General features: G+C 46.0%; 1 protein-coding gene across 1 annotated transcript in view; it reads left to right on the top strand.

Annotated features, from left to right (window-relative positions):
* LOC117049552 (disintegrin and metalloproteinase domain-containing protein 2-like) overlaps positions 1-15,626 on the top strand; it is a 42,549-nt gene extending 26,923 nt beyond the window's left edge. The window contains exons 14-21 of the mRNA XM_033154312.1: positions 1,442-1,640; positions 3,073-3,181; positions 4,906-5,089; positions 7,202-7,282; positions 8,696-8,813; positions 11,339-11,498; positions 12,425-12,469; positions 15,525-15,626. Coding sequence (XP_033010203.1) covers positions 1,442-1,640; positions 3,073-3,181; positions 4,906-5,089; positions 7,202-7,282; positions 8,696-8,813; positions 11,339-11,498; positions 12,425-12,469; positions 15,525-15,552 — 924 coding nt within the window. The 3' untranslated portion in view covers positions 15,553-15,626. The remainder of the gene's footprint in view (positions 1-1,441; positions 1,641-3,072; positions 3,182-4,905; positions 5,090-7,201; positions 7,283-8,695; positions 8,814-11,338; positions 11,499-12,424; positions 12,470-15,524) is intronic.
* The last annotated feature ends 221 nt before the right edge of the window (positions 15,627-15,847 follow it).

The raw sequence follows: 15,847 nt of genomic DNA, 5'->3' as shown, positions 1-15,847 counted from the left end.
CCTCTGGCTTCCATCACGGTGTCTCGTTGAGCCAGAGGCGGTTTAGTCCGGCTGGCCGCATGACCTGGAAAGCTGGATGTGGACAAACGCCAGCTCCCTTGGTCTGAAGCAAGATGAGTGTTGCACCCCATAGTCACCTTTAACTGGATTTCACCATCCAGGGGTCCTTTACCTTTTATCTTACAGTTGGATCTAATTGTCACATATGTCCTCCTTTGCTTACCTTCCTTTTTCCTTTTTTCCTCTCTTACCTTCCTTCTTTCCTTATGCTCGAATTTTCCATCCTTCGTGCTTGCAAAAAAATGGGCTGATCTCAAAATATTATTTCATTGTTCAATTTGCAGCTACCTGTTCACTGTGGTATCTACATAAAATGTTGTAAGCATCTGGGTGGAAAATAAGGTCTTTCTAAGGCAGGAGTGCCAGCTTGGCCCCGTGACTGTGGGTGCCTGGGGCTGTGGGTGCCATGCAGCGTGTGTGATCCTGGCACTGAAATTGTTTGTTGTGGGTAAGGACAAAATGACAGAGTTTGGTAGCAAAGTCCGCTGTGGTTTTATCTGAAATGGTGTTCCTTATAGCTTGTAAACCATCGTTGTGTGGGATGTTGGTATACAGCGATTCCACATCCATAGTGACTAGAATAGTATTGTTAGGAAGATTATTCAAAGATTATATTTTTCTCAGAAAATCTGTGGTGTCACGTACGTAGCTGGGAGCACTGATGGCATATGGTTTCAGAACAAGAGTCCATATAACCAGAAACCCCCACTGTAATGGTGCCGATACCTGAGATGATGAGGCGTCCTGGATTTCCTGGTTTGTGTATTTTAGGTAGATAGAAAGTTCCAGGTTGAGGTTCTGCTGGTGTGTTCGTGAGGATCTGTTCTTGGATGTGTGGGGGTAGCTCCTTAACAATCTTGTTCAGTTCTTTTTTGTATTCTTCTGTGGGGTCTGAGTCCAGTTTTATGTAAAAGGTGGTATTGGAAAGTTGTCTGTGAGCCTCCTGGATGTAATCAGTTTTGCTCATGATGACGACAGCTCCACCCTTGTCCACCTCTTTAATTATAATGTCTGGGTTGTTCCTGAGATTATCTATGGCTCTCCTTTCAGCATGGTTTAGATTTTGTTGTAAGCGGTGGTGTTTTCTGGTCACATCCGTTTGGATTCTGCGGCGGAAGCAATCGATGTACAGATCTAGTGTGGTATTGCATCCATCAGGAGGGGTCCATGTGGAGTCCCTTTTAGTGTAACATTTTTCGGTGGTGGTTGGTGGTCAATGTTCTGTTCATTAATGTGTTTGGAGGGTGGTGGTTGTTCCCCAGTAGGTTGAGAGATGTTCCAGGTGCTACTGGAAGGAATTTTTTATATTATTTTGTTTTGACTATCCTCCATAAAAAAAATGCTCTTGATACTTTCCTTCTTCTTTTTCCTTTTCACCTAGTTTAAGCCAAGAAACACAATCTGTAGAGCAGCTATAGATAGTGTCTGCGATTTCCCTGAGTACTGCAATGGCAGTTCGGCGTTGTGCCCAAGCAATGTTTATGCCCAGAATGGCTATAGCTGTGCCTCTGATTCTGGCTATTGTTATGGTGGATCCTGTCAGTCGGCTGATCTACAGTGTCAGGATATTTTCGGTGAAAGTAAGTGAGACAACTTGGCTTTTGCTTCTTTTAAAAACAAAATGAAATATTTACCCTTAAAAACAACAATCAAGCAAGCAAGCAAGCAAACAAACAAACAGCTTCCTTCTGTAACCAAATTGTGAGTGCATGCCCACTCACATCTACACCATGAGCTTTCCTCAGCTTTTATACCAGTTTGCCCGTCCAATGAGTCCTGGGTTTCTCTTGGACTCTGAGCAGAATTCAGCGTCACAGTATTTAGATTGCTCAATCAACAATGCAAGCATTTCTGCTTGGCAGATGAAACCATCTCCCTACTACTCCCCCCACACCCTGTTTTTTGGGGGGTGGGATCTCCTGACACACCTGTCCTTTCACCTGAGCTGGCTGGAGGGGGAAGCCCATGGCATTAGTTCGGATGTGAGGGCGATCTGGCTGCGACATCTGTCACCCCATTGATCGCCAGGGTTGATTCGGCTGATCTGGCTGGCTAGGCGGGTGTCCCCTTCCTCCCTCACCGCTCCATGTGCGTCCCTCCCGAAGCTGCGCGCTCGGTGGAAGAGGACGACCATCCCAGATAGATGGGTATACGATAGCTGCGCTCCCCTGCTAGAACCTCCAAACAAGCTCAAGGTCCATTTGTAGGAGAACGTAGGGTAGTCAAGCTTCATTCATTAGTTGTGCTGCCTTCCACGTTTGCAACTAGTCCCCAATATGGCTGGTTGCCAAGGCATGCTTTTTCTTCCTTAAGTGCAGAAGATGGCCACCAGAATTCTGACTGGTATGACCAGGTTTATGCATTTTATGCCAACTTTAAAATCACTCTACTAGCTACCTAACTGTACTTAGGCACAAGCCAAACTGTTGTTAGTTACCATGCCAACCTGTTCAGTTATGTTGTTTTGGTGAAGCCCTTCATCAAATGCCTTTATGGGGAATCCTGCTGAATGGGGAAAGGCCTGCCTACTCTAGTCAAGATTCTGTTCTCACCGTAGCCAACGAGATGCCTATAGGAAGCCTACAAGTAGCTCTACTGCTCCTTCTGCCTCTTTCTACAGGAGGTTATACTGTATATAGAGCTGTCATAGCTAGTAGCTACCGGTATTTATAGACCTACCATTCATAATTTTGCTAATCCCCTTCTAAATCCATCTAAGTTGGTGGCCTTCACCACATGTTGCAGTGATCTGCATTCTTTAACTATGTGCTGCATGTAGAAAATATTTTAAATAACTAAATAATTCTGCTTCAGTGAAAACAAAGAGTCTTGCAGCACCTTCAATGCTAACAAATTTATTATTTGTGGAGGCAAATCCAATATATCAGACTTTATGCATCAGATTGATTTGTTTTTACACTTTTGAAAGTATCTGTTAAGAGCATTGCTAAAAGAAAACTATTAAATGTTTCATTTTAGTCCTTCTAATCAAAATCCTTTTAATATTTATAGAGTCAAAAGGTGCTCCGCAAGCATGTTATGAAGAAATTAATGGTGAGACAGATAGATTTGGACACTGTGGGATTGACATAAGAAAGGGATTCAAGACTTGTTCTTTTCGGTATGTGATTAGGAAACAGAAGAAACTGGCAGGATGTTTGTGGGATGACGGCTTGGGCATCTTCTATTGTATGGTGCATGTTTTTACTGTTGATGAAGTATCAAGGTAGCCAGGTGGAGTGGGCTGTCATGACCCTCCCACAGGGACTAGGACACCCAGTTGGAGGCTCCTGTGTCACTAGCTGAGGGACAGCACTGGGTTTCTGACCCTGATCCTGATGCTGGTGGTCAGTCCCACTAAACTGTGGTTGACAGCCATGTGTCTGGTGAACCACATCCTACAGCATCAAGGCCCATGGTGCTGGAGCCAGGATTGTCATGGGCATCTTTCCCCCCAAGACCAAGTAACACAGTGTCTCCCACACTGTCAGTCCAATGGTGCAAGGAGCACACCAGATGGGAGGTCATGGAGCACTGAAGAAGTGTCTATTTTCAGGCCCTTTGAGAGATTCTAGTTTCCCAAAGGGTGCAGAGCCTCAAGACAGAGGTTTACAAGCCCTCAGTTCACTTCTAAGCAGGGGTGGATCTTGGTAATATGGTGCCCTGTGTGAGGCCCAAATGTGACATGTTCCCCCCCCCCCAAAGCTGCCTTCCAAAAGCTGGGGAAGGGAGGCACCGAGCTTTGGGAAAGCTGGGCAAGTGCTTACAAAGCTTTGGGAAGGAGGCAGGAAGGTGCACCCTTGACTCCTGTGACCTGGGTGGGGCAACCAGTTGCGCTGCCCTAAATCCACCTCTTTTCCAAGCCTTGTTGAAGCAAGTTGCACACCATGCTCTGTCTCTGGTGCTGTAACAAGGGGCGTGGGTGGCACTGTGGTCTAAATCACTGAGCCTCTTGGGTTTGCTGATCAGAAGGGTTGGCGGTTCAAATCCGCATGATGAGATGAGCTCCTGTTGCTCCGTCCTAGCTTCTGCCAACCTAGCAGTTCGAAAGTATGCCAGTGCAAGTAGATAAATAGGCGCCACTGTGGCAGGAAGCTAAACGGTGTTTCTGTGCACTCACTCTGCCACTTGTCACGGTGTCCCATTGCACCAGAAGCAGTTTAGTCATGCTGGCCACATGACCCACACGAGGACCTACCCACACGATGCTGACATAAAAACCCTGCACAAATACTACACAACAGAACAAAAGATCAATATCTCTCTCCCCTTTCCTCTCTCTCTTTCCCCCCAATCATATATGCTTCTAGTACCAAATGTTAACGAACTGTGAAAAAAAACTATGAATTGAAAATGGAGACACTATATGTACTTTTGTCTGTCTGTTTGATACACAATAAAATCTTTAATAAAAACTAATTTAAAAAATAGAGGACACAAAACAAAAGAAAAATGGACTGAGAGTAAGGATTAATTAATTAATTAATTAATTGTAGATTGCCTTTCACCAAAATGATTATAAAGTGGTTCACATAAGAAAATCAATACAGCAAAACCATACAACAACAACAACAACAACAAATTAAGACATACCAAAATATATTCGTTGGGCACAAACTGTTGGGCAGTAATCTTTGATGTCAGATGTTTCAACGGTTGAGGAATGACAGCCCCTACCACTTGTCATCTGTGTAATGAAAAGCATGCATTTTTAGGTAACATGTTCAAAAACATACTTCAGTTGTCAAATCTGATACTTTGAAGGTAAAAAAAAACACAGATATTTCCAATACATAATCCCCAACTCTTTGCAAATGTGTTCTTTTCTCCAAATGCCTCTGATAGGGATATCAAATGTGGAAAGTTAATTTGCATCTATCCGACCAGAAAGCCTTATGTTGACATGGACGTTCCAGTTCTGTACATTCCATTCCAAGATACCCTTTGTATATCTCTGGACCTTCAACAACCAGACGGCTTTCCGGACCCAATGCTGGTGAAAGAGGGTACAAAATGTGGAACTAAAAGGGTAAGGAATACATTCGGACACAGCATGACTATTACTGTTACTTAAATGTTGTCGCCAGTGCATATGGTGTCCTAAAGAGCAGCATAAGCAAAAGGAGGACCACTGGTCTCGTGCCTGAAGAACTTAAAATCTAAATTTCAGCTATGAGGAGACAGGTATGATGGGCTGGGAGTGATGGGAGAAGCAGAGATGGAAATCAGCAAATGCAGTTAGATGTTGTTTGTTCATAAAGTGCCTAAAGCGGGGGGGGGGGGGGGCTCAAGGCCAGGGGGGTTAATGCAGCCCTGCAGACTTTTCTGTCTCTTCAGGCCATGCCCCATCCACAAATCTCACCCCTCTCTGGCCTTGCCCTGTGCCCTCCTGGATTGCCGTTGCTTGGCTGCAACAACTCCCTGAGCAGTGCTGACACCTCTTGCTTGCCTGGGTGGAAGAGGGAGAGAGGGGTGTGCATGCGAACCCACGCAGCACGGCCACAGACTTGCATGGCCGGCTTCTGTCACCTCTCTTGTTCCATCCACTTGAGCATATGGCCCTTGGAGGGGGGGGGACACACTGTCTTTGGCCTGAAAGGGTTCTTTGTCCCTGGCCTTCATGTATTTGCATGTTTGGCTTCCTTTCAGTTGGGGGTGATGCAGGGCTAGCTGCAGGGTTTCTGGGGGCTCTCCATATGCCCATTAGGAGTGCCCCTACTGCCATGGTGTTCTTCCTTTTCCTCTTGCACCAGACTGAAACCAAGCGAGAGTTGCTACTACGACCGATTGCAAAAGGGGAAGCAAGTGAGAAAATAGCTGCTCCAGACATGACCACTATCCCCTCTCCCCAAGCTTGTACTCCCCCAGCAGCCACTTGCCTCTCACTCCTTAATCTGCCTGCAGGCATCATTACCTGCCCTCTGACTTTCATAGGAGGTGGAGGAGACAGGAAGAGGAAAAGGTTTTTAGGCATCATCCGTGGTTTACAAGAGGATGGGATGAAAGCTGGGCATTATGGTTAATCTTGCCCCCAACCTCCCATGATAATGTGTCCATTGCGTGGACAGGCGGAGTCCCCCAAACCCCAGGCGAAACCTGAGCGGAATAATGACACAAGACAACGTGCTAGGGGATTAAAATTGGCCACAACTTTATTAAGATTCAGATGTAGGGAGACCTTGGCTCAGGCATTGGGCGTTTATCCTTCCCAGCCCCCAGCCGGGGATCTGGGGAACTTCAGGGTTATCCAGAAAGTGTGGGGATTGGGCTGGCTCTGGAGAACATATGTTCAAGCAGAGAGCCCGCCCACCGTTTGCCGCCACTGGTTGGGGAGAGCAATGACAACCTCTTGGCATATGGTCAATGCCTCCCCCCAAGACCCCTTTAATGGGAACCCTGGTATCGCAGCTGCACTGGCGGCATGGGGTCAGCAGCCCAGCACCCCCCCCCATTTAGGAAGATGACTAAAGGATTCCGCCCAAGGCCTGAAACCGCCAAAGTTGTGATGTTTTGCTACAGGAAAGGCGAAACCTGCCAATGCAGGGAAATTCCTTTCCGGCCCTTCAACAGCGGCCTTGACATAGCAGCGCCTGCGTACCTGTGGAGAAGAGGTTAACCTGCAAAATTAAGAGTTAATTGAGGGAGTGGAGGGTGGGAGAAGCTCTGGAGCCCGACTGCCGTTTCCCAGGTAAGCTACACCTATTGTGTGGGCTGGGTAGTCCCTCCCCTTACCTGGCCAATCCCCTGGCAATGCCTCCCCCAGGCGGGATTGGGCGCTGGCTGAGGTAGGCGGAGACCACAGGTATCCAGCCTGGGGAAGGTGAAACCAGCTCCGAACTAACAGGAGCCGCTCTGGGATCCAGGGGGCTGCGCCCAACCAAGCAAACGTCAACCCCCCCCCCCCATTTGATGTGTGGAGCAGTCATTCCTGTAAAAAGGGTAGATCTGGATGAATGGAGGAGGGGAAAATACAGACTAGCACTTTGATGCAGATGACTTTTTCATACAATGGAATAATCTTACATACACAGTAAACACCTGTCTGGAAGCACTCATAGATGCCTTCTGGTGAACACAAAAGGTCTGTTGCAGGTCAACAACTCTTCTGAGAACTGAAAAAATGCTATTGATTTTTTTTAAGGTTTGTATCAAACAAGTATGTGAAAGGTATGAGGTCCTGAAATACGATTGTGATCCTACAAAAATGTGTTTTGGGCATGGAGTAAGTAAAACAAATTTTATATTTTTCATGTTACTGTTTCTGCTATAAAAAGGAGGTGGTGGTGTTTTCCCTCAGAAACTATTTGGGGTTTTCTTGTGTGCCTGAAGTTGGCTGTACATATGCAAGAGATTGAGATGGTGGAGTTCTTTTTGATTTTTTGATTTAATTATTTCAACAACACACATAACAAAACAGAGAAAAGGGGGGGGGGGAGGCTAAAAGGAAAAATCATAAAAAGAAACAACCACATAGAATTCCAAACAACTCCCCCTCACCTCCCTCCACTCAGTGTGGACTTCCAATCTTCTTCTTCTTCTTCTGTCTTCTTTAAAAAGTGGAATTTCATACCTTTCCTTTCTCTTTCTTCTAGACTTCTAACATTAATCAAATAATATACATCTTTATATCTTTACCACATATACAGCTATAATTTACATATTACAACTTCTTTTACAATTCCAATATAATGTATTTTATTATATTCCATCCACCAGGTTTATCACAAAGTTTACATATTCAACATATCCTTCTTATATATTCCATAAACTTTCCCCATTCTTTTAGAAGTGTTTCATCTCCCTGTTGCCTGATTTTCGCTGTTAATCTTGCTATTTCCGCATACTGTTATTTTCTGTTGCCATTGCTCCACTGTTGGGATTAGTTGTGACTTCCAAACTTGCTCTAATAACAGTCTCGCCCCCGTAGTTGCATACATGAATAGTTTTTGATCTGTTTTTTTAACCTCTTCCCCTACCATTCCTAACAGAAAAGCCTCCGGCTGGGGCAAACCAGTCAAATGGGTGGGGTACAAATAATGGAATTATTATTATTATTATTATTATTATTATTATTATTATTATTATTATTACCACTACTACTACAAAGGTAAAGGGACCCCTGACCGTTAGGTCCAGTCGTGAACGACTCTGGGGTTGCAGTGCTCATCTTGCTTGACTGGCCGAGGGAGCCGGCGTACAGCTTCCGGGTCATGTGGCCAGCATGACTAAGCCGTTTCTGGCGAACCAGAGCAGCGCACAGAAACGTCGTTTACCTTCCCGCCTGAGCGGTACCTATTTATCTACTTGCACTTTGATGTGCTTTCGAACTGCTAGGTTGGCAAGAGCAGAGACCGAGCAACGGGAGCTCACCCCGTCACGGGGATTCGAACCGCCAACCTTCTGATTGGCAAGCACTAGGCTTTGTGGTTTAGACCACAGCGCCACCTGCGTCCCGCTGCTGCTGCTGCTACTACTACTACTACTACTGCTTTACCCTTAATTTTATTTTAGACTAGAACTTAGGCCCTACTCAGGCAATAATGATAAGAATAAAGTTTTCTTAAACCTTTTTTTTCTTTTTAAGATAAAGCACGTAAGCAAGGAGTAAATGTTTGCTATTCCTCCTCCCCTTCAGATTTGCAACAACAAAAGAAACTGCCACTGTGATCCAGGATGGGCACCTCCAAATTGCAAGGAAAAAGGAGGTCCCCTAGGAGGAAGTATTGACAGTGGGCTTCGTATGCTGACTTCTGGTTAGTAAATGCAGGACCCTCCATCCTGACAAATAGCTCTGCTGCAGTAGTTTCCAAACTGTTTAGAATTAGGACCCACCTTTCACCTCGACCTGAAACCATGGGACTGGGTTTGATTTATGCTTCAACCCAACCTCTTTATTCTTCCCTTTAATTTTCTGTCTTTCTCAAGGCAGAAAGATCAGAAGTGGCAGCACATTAGCTTAATAATCATTCCTTCTTCCAAAGGAGCTTTAGGATTGTAGGCTGTTTGTTTATGAGAGTCAGTGTGAGAGAAATGTTTTAGAATTCTTGGTACCTGAACTAAACTGCAGTTCCCAGGAAATGGGGGAAGGCTGGCAGTTGTTGTTGTTGTTCAGTCGTTCAGTCGTGTCCGACCCTTCGTGACCCCATGGACCAGAGCACGCCAGGCACGCCTATCCTTCACTGCCTCTCGCAGTTTGGCCAAACTCATGTTAGTAGCTTCGAGAACACTGTCCAACCATCTCATCCTTTGTCGTCCCCTTCTCCTTGTGCCCTCCATCTTTCCCAACATCAGTGTCTTTTCCAGGGAGTCTTCTCTTCTCATGAGGTGGCCAAAGTACTGGAGCCTCAACTTCAGGATCTGTCCTTCTAGTGAGCACTCAGGGCCGATTTCCTTGAGAATGGATAGGTTTGATCTTCTTGCAGTCCATGGGACTCTCAAGAGTCTCCTCCAGCACCATAATTCAAAAGCATCAATTCTTCGGCGATCAGCCTTCTTGATGGTCCAGCTCTCACTTCCGTACATTACTACTGGGAAAACCATAGCTTTAACTATACGGACCTTTGTTGGCAAGGTGATGTCTTTGCTTTTTAAGATGCTGTCTAGGTTTGTCATTGCTTTTCTCCCAAGAAGCAGGCGTCTTCTAATTTCGTGACTGCTGTCACCATCTGCAGTGATCATGGAACCCAAGAAAGTGAAATCTCTCACTGCCTCCATCTCTTCCCCTTCCACTTGCCAGGAGGTGATGGGACCAGTGGCCATGATCTTAGTTTTTTTGATGTTGAGCTTCAGACCATATTTTGCGCTTTCCTCTTTCACCCTCATTAAAAGGTTCTTCAATTCCTCCTCACTTTCTGCCATCAAGGTTGTATCATCAGCATATCTGAGGTTGTTGATATTTTTTCCGGCAATCTTAATTCCGGTTTGGGATTCATCCAGCCCAGCCTTTCGCATGATGAATTCTGCATATAAGTTAAATAAGCAGGGAGACAATATACAGCCTTGTCGTACTCCTTTCCCAATTTTGAACCAATCAGTTATTCCATATCCAGTTCTAACTGCAGCTTCTTGTCCCACATACAGATTTCTCAGGAGACGGATGAGGTGATCAGGCACTCCCATTTCTTTAAGAACTTTCCATAGTTTGCTGTGGTCGACACAGTCACAGTCAAATGCTTTTGAAATGCTGGCAGTTAAACTAGTATAAAATTGGCATATGTTTTCAGTAGAGACATAACCCCTCTCTCCATCCCTGTATTTCTAGTTCTCTTTCAAAGATCAAAAGTGAAAAGCAAATGTTTTAGTACTGCTGCCCCTGATTCTGATGCACCAGCTGAATCCCTGTGGACTAGTACAAAGTCAACGTGGGTGTACTTGCTGGTGTACAATTAATTGGGCCAGAGCAAAACCTATTGGTGCCTCCAGTGAAAGGAACAGGAGCTGCACATGCGGCTAGCACTTAGACACGGAAGAGAGAGAGAGAGAACACTGCAGAGAAAGAAGCTAACACATTCCTAGTGCTACCCAGTTACAGTGGACGCTTGGGTTGCGAACGTGATCCGTGCGGGAGGCAGGTTCGCAACCTGCAGCGTTCACAACCCAGCAGCGCCGTTTCTGCGCATGCGCGGGTCACAATTTGGTCTTCTGCGCATGCGCGATTCAGTGTTTCTGCGCATGCACGAGCTCCAGAACCCGGAAGTAACCCATTCCAGTACTTCTGGGTTCGGCGCGAGCGCAACCTGAAGAAACGTAACCCGCAGCATTCGCAACCTGAGGTATGACTGTACTGCTTTTCTGCTGTAAGCTGCAAGCAGAACTGCAACTGATTTCCTACATCATTAGTAGCAGGGCATTTTTTCATGTGTATACCCTGCTATGTTCTGCTGACACCTGTGGATTTGACATAACTTCTGTCTGCAGCTCACTGTGACCTTTGTGAAGGATGCCATTTTATAACCCCATTTTATATATATATTTCTAAACGGTCTTTTAATTTACCGTAAGCCTTTTCCAGCTCTCTATTTATTTATTTTTATTTAAAGAGAGGAATAGTGCTGTAAAACTGTGTTACTACAATATTACATTTTTATACCACAATAATGCTAAATTAAGAATAAAAAACCTTTCTGGTTGTTGCTGTTTTAGCAATGTGGAAAGAGTTTTCTTTCTAATCTTTAAAAAAATTCTATAAAATTGGAGCATTGGGCAGTGCCACGCTAAAAATGTCTAATTCAGCAGCTCTCCTGGTTCAGTCTTTGCTGTGAAATTTGTTTCCATCTAGATATCACAGAAAGAGCCATAGAAGACAACATGCGGACATGGGTGCTCCTGAGCATATTTCTCTTTCTGCCCATTGTGGTTGGGTCAGCCGTCCTGATTGTCAAATGGGCACGAATCAGCAACTACTTCATAGATGACAGCGAGTCCCTGGGTGATTCTGAGTAAGTCACTTTGGCCACAGTTTATCAGGGCCTGCCCTGTACACACCTGAAATCTTCTGGTCCATCAACAATTTGGACAAGTAGGACCTGCAACAGAATGCAGTGTTCTTCAGCCATGGCCGCCTCCACATGCCCTTTCCCCCACTTTTGCATTGGGCTGTGGCAGGGCCGTCTTAGGAACATCGGCCGCCGTGGCACGGCGATCCCTCCAGCGCCCCTGTGCCCCGGGGAGTGGTGGTGGTGGTGGGCTGGCAGGGGGAGAGGGTGGCGTCCGGGGGAGAGCGCGGGGTGGGAGGCAAGGGCGGGCGGCTCGCAGCCCGTCCGGGAGCAGCACGGGCGGCAGCGCTGCCAGTGCGCGAGCACCTGGAAACCGGTGGGGGCTCGCAGGGGTGCCCCGGGGGGCCAGCGCTCTGGCACCCCGCGCCAGTAGCTCCAATGGGTAAGACGGGGCTGGGCTGTGGGGGGGGGGTTGGGGGGGGAGTCCCTTGCTTAGGGTTTTTTCCTAATATTTTGGTTGTATTTCTGCAAACCTTGGGGTTCATGTGACTGATGCGTCAGAGGTGCCAATTCAGCTACATAATAACACAGATATATATGGGGGGGGCTGTATCCCTCCAGATGTGGTTGGCCATACTGGAGGGAGATGATGTCCAACAATGAAAGAAAGAAAAGCAAGGATAGGAAACCTGTGGTCCTCCAGGTGCTGTTGTCCTGCAACAACCCATTATAGCTGGTGGTCAGGAAAGACAGGAGGTGTAGTCCAGCAACCTCTGAAGGGCCATAGGTTGCCCACCCCAGTACATATAATAAAAATAATAAATTTTCAGACTTTATAGTAAAGCTAACTCCATGACAAAGCCGAGGTATGTTTATCTGTATATAATTGAGGTTAAGTACCGGTAATCTTAATTCTCATTACATTTCAGATCTTATACTCGATCCGATGAATATAGCATGTCAGACAGAACAAGGTAAGCTTCAATTAACTTAAAGTATATTGATCAAAGACAAACTAAATTTCCTTCCAGAGCTGGCTGCAGTCTAGAAAAGGATCACTCCTTAATTTACTTTCTCCCTTTGTGATAGTGAAACATGGATTAAATCGTCTAGTTTTCCCCACCAATTAAGGAAGGACTGGGTTTCTCTGCAAAATCTGGATGTAACCTTTCCTTCCAAGGAGCCCCAAGGGAACACACAGTAAAATAAGACCTGGAAACAAACATGGGCAGAGCAGTCTTTTACTCTGGTTACTCAGGGTTTGTGCATGGGGGTAGGCAGAGAGTGATTCTGTTGCTCTACCAGTGAAATAACTGTCATATCTACTATTCAGTCTCACTCTACCTGGGAGGGGAAAATACACTAGTCCAAAAATTAGAAGTCAGCTTAATAGTTACAATAGACGCAGCATTCCTGGAAAACCATCAAAGCCTACCAATCCTGGACTCCACCAGCAATGATGCCCACAGGCTGCCCCCACATGCAGCCAATGGACTCATCATGATGAAGTCCTGCTCCTAGCACACCCACTGCATCATCAGACACACAGTGTGCATCACTTTCCCCCAATGGCACAGAACCAGTGGCACAGCCAGCAGTCAGCCCTCTACTGCTTGTCTCCAGGCACCCCTACAAGCCAGACTGCTTGAACTCACAGCTGTTGTTCTTTTAGTACAACACACAAAGGGGAGGAAGAAGAACCCCCACAACACAGCACCCATATACTGTAGCTCTGGGCTTAGGGGGCCTTCAAAGAGCACTCACATTTGTCCTGAGCCGAGACAAAGGTTCAGGGCCCACCCAAGGTTATCCAAGGCCAAGAGTGGAAGATGCAACAGGCAGAGTCACAGACACCCCACAACAGCCTCTAGTTCATAGATGTCAACCTTTCCGTTTTTTGCTGGAAATTCCCTTATAGCAGGCATAGGCAACCTTCGGCTCTCCAGATGTTTCGGACTACAATTCCCATCATCCCTGACCACTGGTCCTGTTAGCTAGGGATCATGGGAGTTGTAGTCCAAAACATCTGGAGATCCGAAGGTTGCCTATGCCTGCCTTATAGCGTTGGGAAACAGCAGGGAGGGTTGACAGCTATGCACCAGTTGATCACTGCACTGAGTGAAGGATTGTGATGCAGAAGATGAGAGTTTGTGCCACACCATGGTTGAGGTGGAAATACACTTACTCAGCCTAACTGGGGGGGGGGGGGAATCCTACAGTGATGTCAGAGGTAAAAGAAAGGGAACTTTTATGAGGCTGCCCACATGGATTCCAGCCCAGGGCATTTCCTGAACCAGTCAGCCAAAGCAACACAAATGGGGCAAACATCTCATGGGGCATTGATTTCCCCTGAGACCCTCATCATAAACACCAAGAGAAGTCCATCAGTACCTTAGAAAAGTGGTACTATAGACCAGTGTTTTTCAACCACTGTTCCGCAGCACACTAGTGTGCCGCGAGATGTTGCCTGGTGTGCCGTGGGAAATTACTTTATATATAGTCAATATAGGTACAGAGTTAATTTTTTTAACATTTTCTAATGGTGGTGTGCCTCGTGATTTTTTTCATGAAACAAGTGTGCCTTTGCCCAAAAAAAGGTTGAAAAACACTGCTATAGACAGCAGATTATCTGGGCAATTTTTTATATTAGGGCACCAGCTTGATGTTAGGAACACTTTTGCTAGTTTCATGATTGTTATGGAGCTTGCAAGGGTGCAGGACCCTGCCTGGATCCAAATATGCTAATAACACAACCCCAAAGAGGTGGGCCTCACTTGTGGTTGACATGGAACATGAGTTGGGGTGGATCATACCACATGCAGGAATCAGCCGCACAACCCTAGGCCTTTTGAAACAAGGAGGAATTTTGCTTGTATCCTGGAGGGACTGTCAGGCAGGATTCCAAAGATTATTTTTTTAAATGTTCATGACTTTTGCTGTTCTATGGGAATATATGACTTAAATTATAGATCATAAATATATAAATACTACAACTACAAACAAAAGACTCATTAAATACTGTCCTATTAATTACAGCGATGTTTGCTTTTTCTTTTCTTATTTTCTTTTGAATTTTTTTGTTTACAGCATTATACATTCTTATATTATTAATCATCATTACTCAATTGTAACTGTATTTCGTCTGTTTAAAATATATGATAGTATTCATTCTAATTGTTTAGATACTGTTTTCTCAATTCACATGGTTTCATCAATTCAAAAATGTTAAACGGCACACCTAAAACTCTGCCAGCCTTCACCAGTGTGGTGCCCTCCAGATGTTTCGGAGTGCAGCTCCTGTTGGCCTCAGCCAGCATGGCCATTTGATCCCAGGGCTGAAGGGAGTTGTGGTCTGAAACATCTGGTGGGCACCACGTTGGTGAAGGCTGAACAAAGCAGTGACAGGCATTGCTTGGGGAAACAGCAGCAGCACTTCCAGGCAAAGCCCCACACTAGATCTTGCCTCTCATAGGAAAGGTACAAAGCAGGGCCAGTCCCCCCAAGAGGCAAGGTAAAGCAACTGCTACAGGCAGCAGGATTCATAGATCTGGCCTCCAAAGTACGCATCACCACCTGCAGCTGCCGTGGTGGCAGTGACAGCACTCCTTGGAGGCCGGATCTGTGCTTTCTTCGGCACACACACACACAACCCCATGCCACCTCTACAGCGGCCTCTTGGTGAACAGGTCTCCTCCGACTCTTGTTCCCAATGCACAGCTTTATTCCCCCCACTTCCTGATGTAGATCTTCACTCAACCCTTCCTCCCTGACTGGCAGGAGGTGCCAGTTTGTGTCTCGGGCCAGCCCTGGTACAGGAATGTCAAAGACTATGCAGGGAGTGGAGAGGTTTCTATGGGAGAAGATGGTTTTTCCAATCTCTTCTCCATCTTTCTGGGTGGTGCTAAGGAAATGCAGATGCACCATTTATTTTTTTCTGCCTCATTTTGCGGATTCTCCTTATCGTATTGCTCCATCATGTCTTCTCTCCTCTCTCCTCTCTCCCTCCTGCTGCCCCTGGCATGTGAGTAGCTTGAGCAACAAAGAAGACACAACGTGACCAGACCTGGGCCAGGCTCCTGCTGTTTATATGACTTGTAGCTGCCTAATAAATGACTGCTTGCTTACACAGTAGAGGTGAAAAGTATTCCGTGAATAGTTCTCCAGGTCCTTCTTTGCATTTGTATACAGCATGCAAGGGGCTTCATTATGGGTTGGCATCAACAGGTACATGCTGAGGCTCCAAGTCCTGCCAATTGCCCATCAAAGCTCTACCTAAAAGCAAAGTTTGTATTCTTCGGCACACATCCAAGCATTCTTCACACCTAAAGTTGCCCCACCCCCAACCAGCTCTT

The sequence above is a fragment of the Lacerta agilis genome, chromosome 7 (assembly GCF_009819535.1).
Source record: "Lacerta agilis isolate rLacAgi1 chromosome 7, rLacAgi1.pri, whole genome shotgun sequence".
Taxonomy (NCBI): domain Eukaryota; kingdom Metazoa; phylum Chordata; class Lepidosauria; order Squamata; family Lacertidae; genus Lacerta; species Lacerta agilis.
This window is presented reverse-complemented; position numbering and strand designations above follow the sequence as displayed.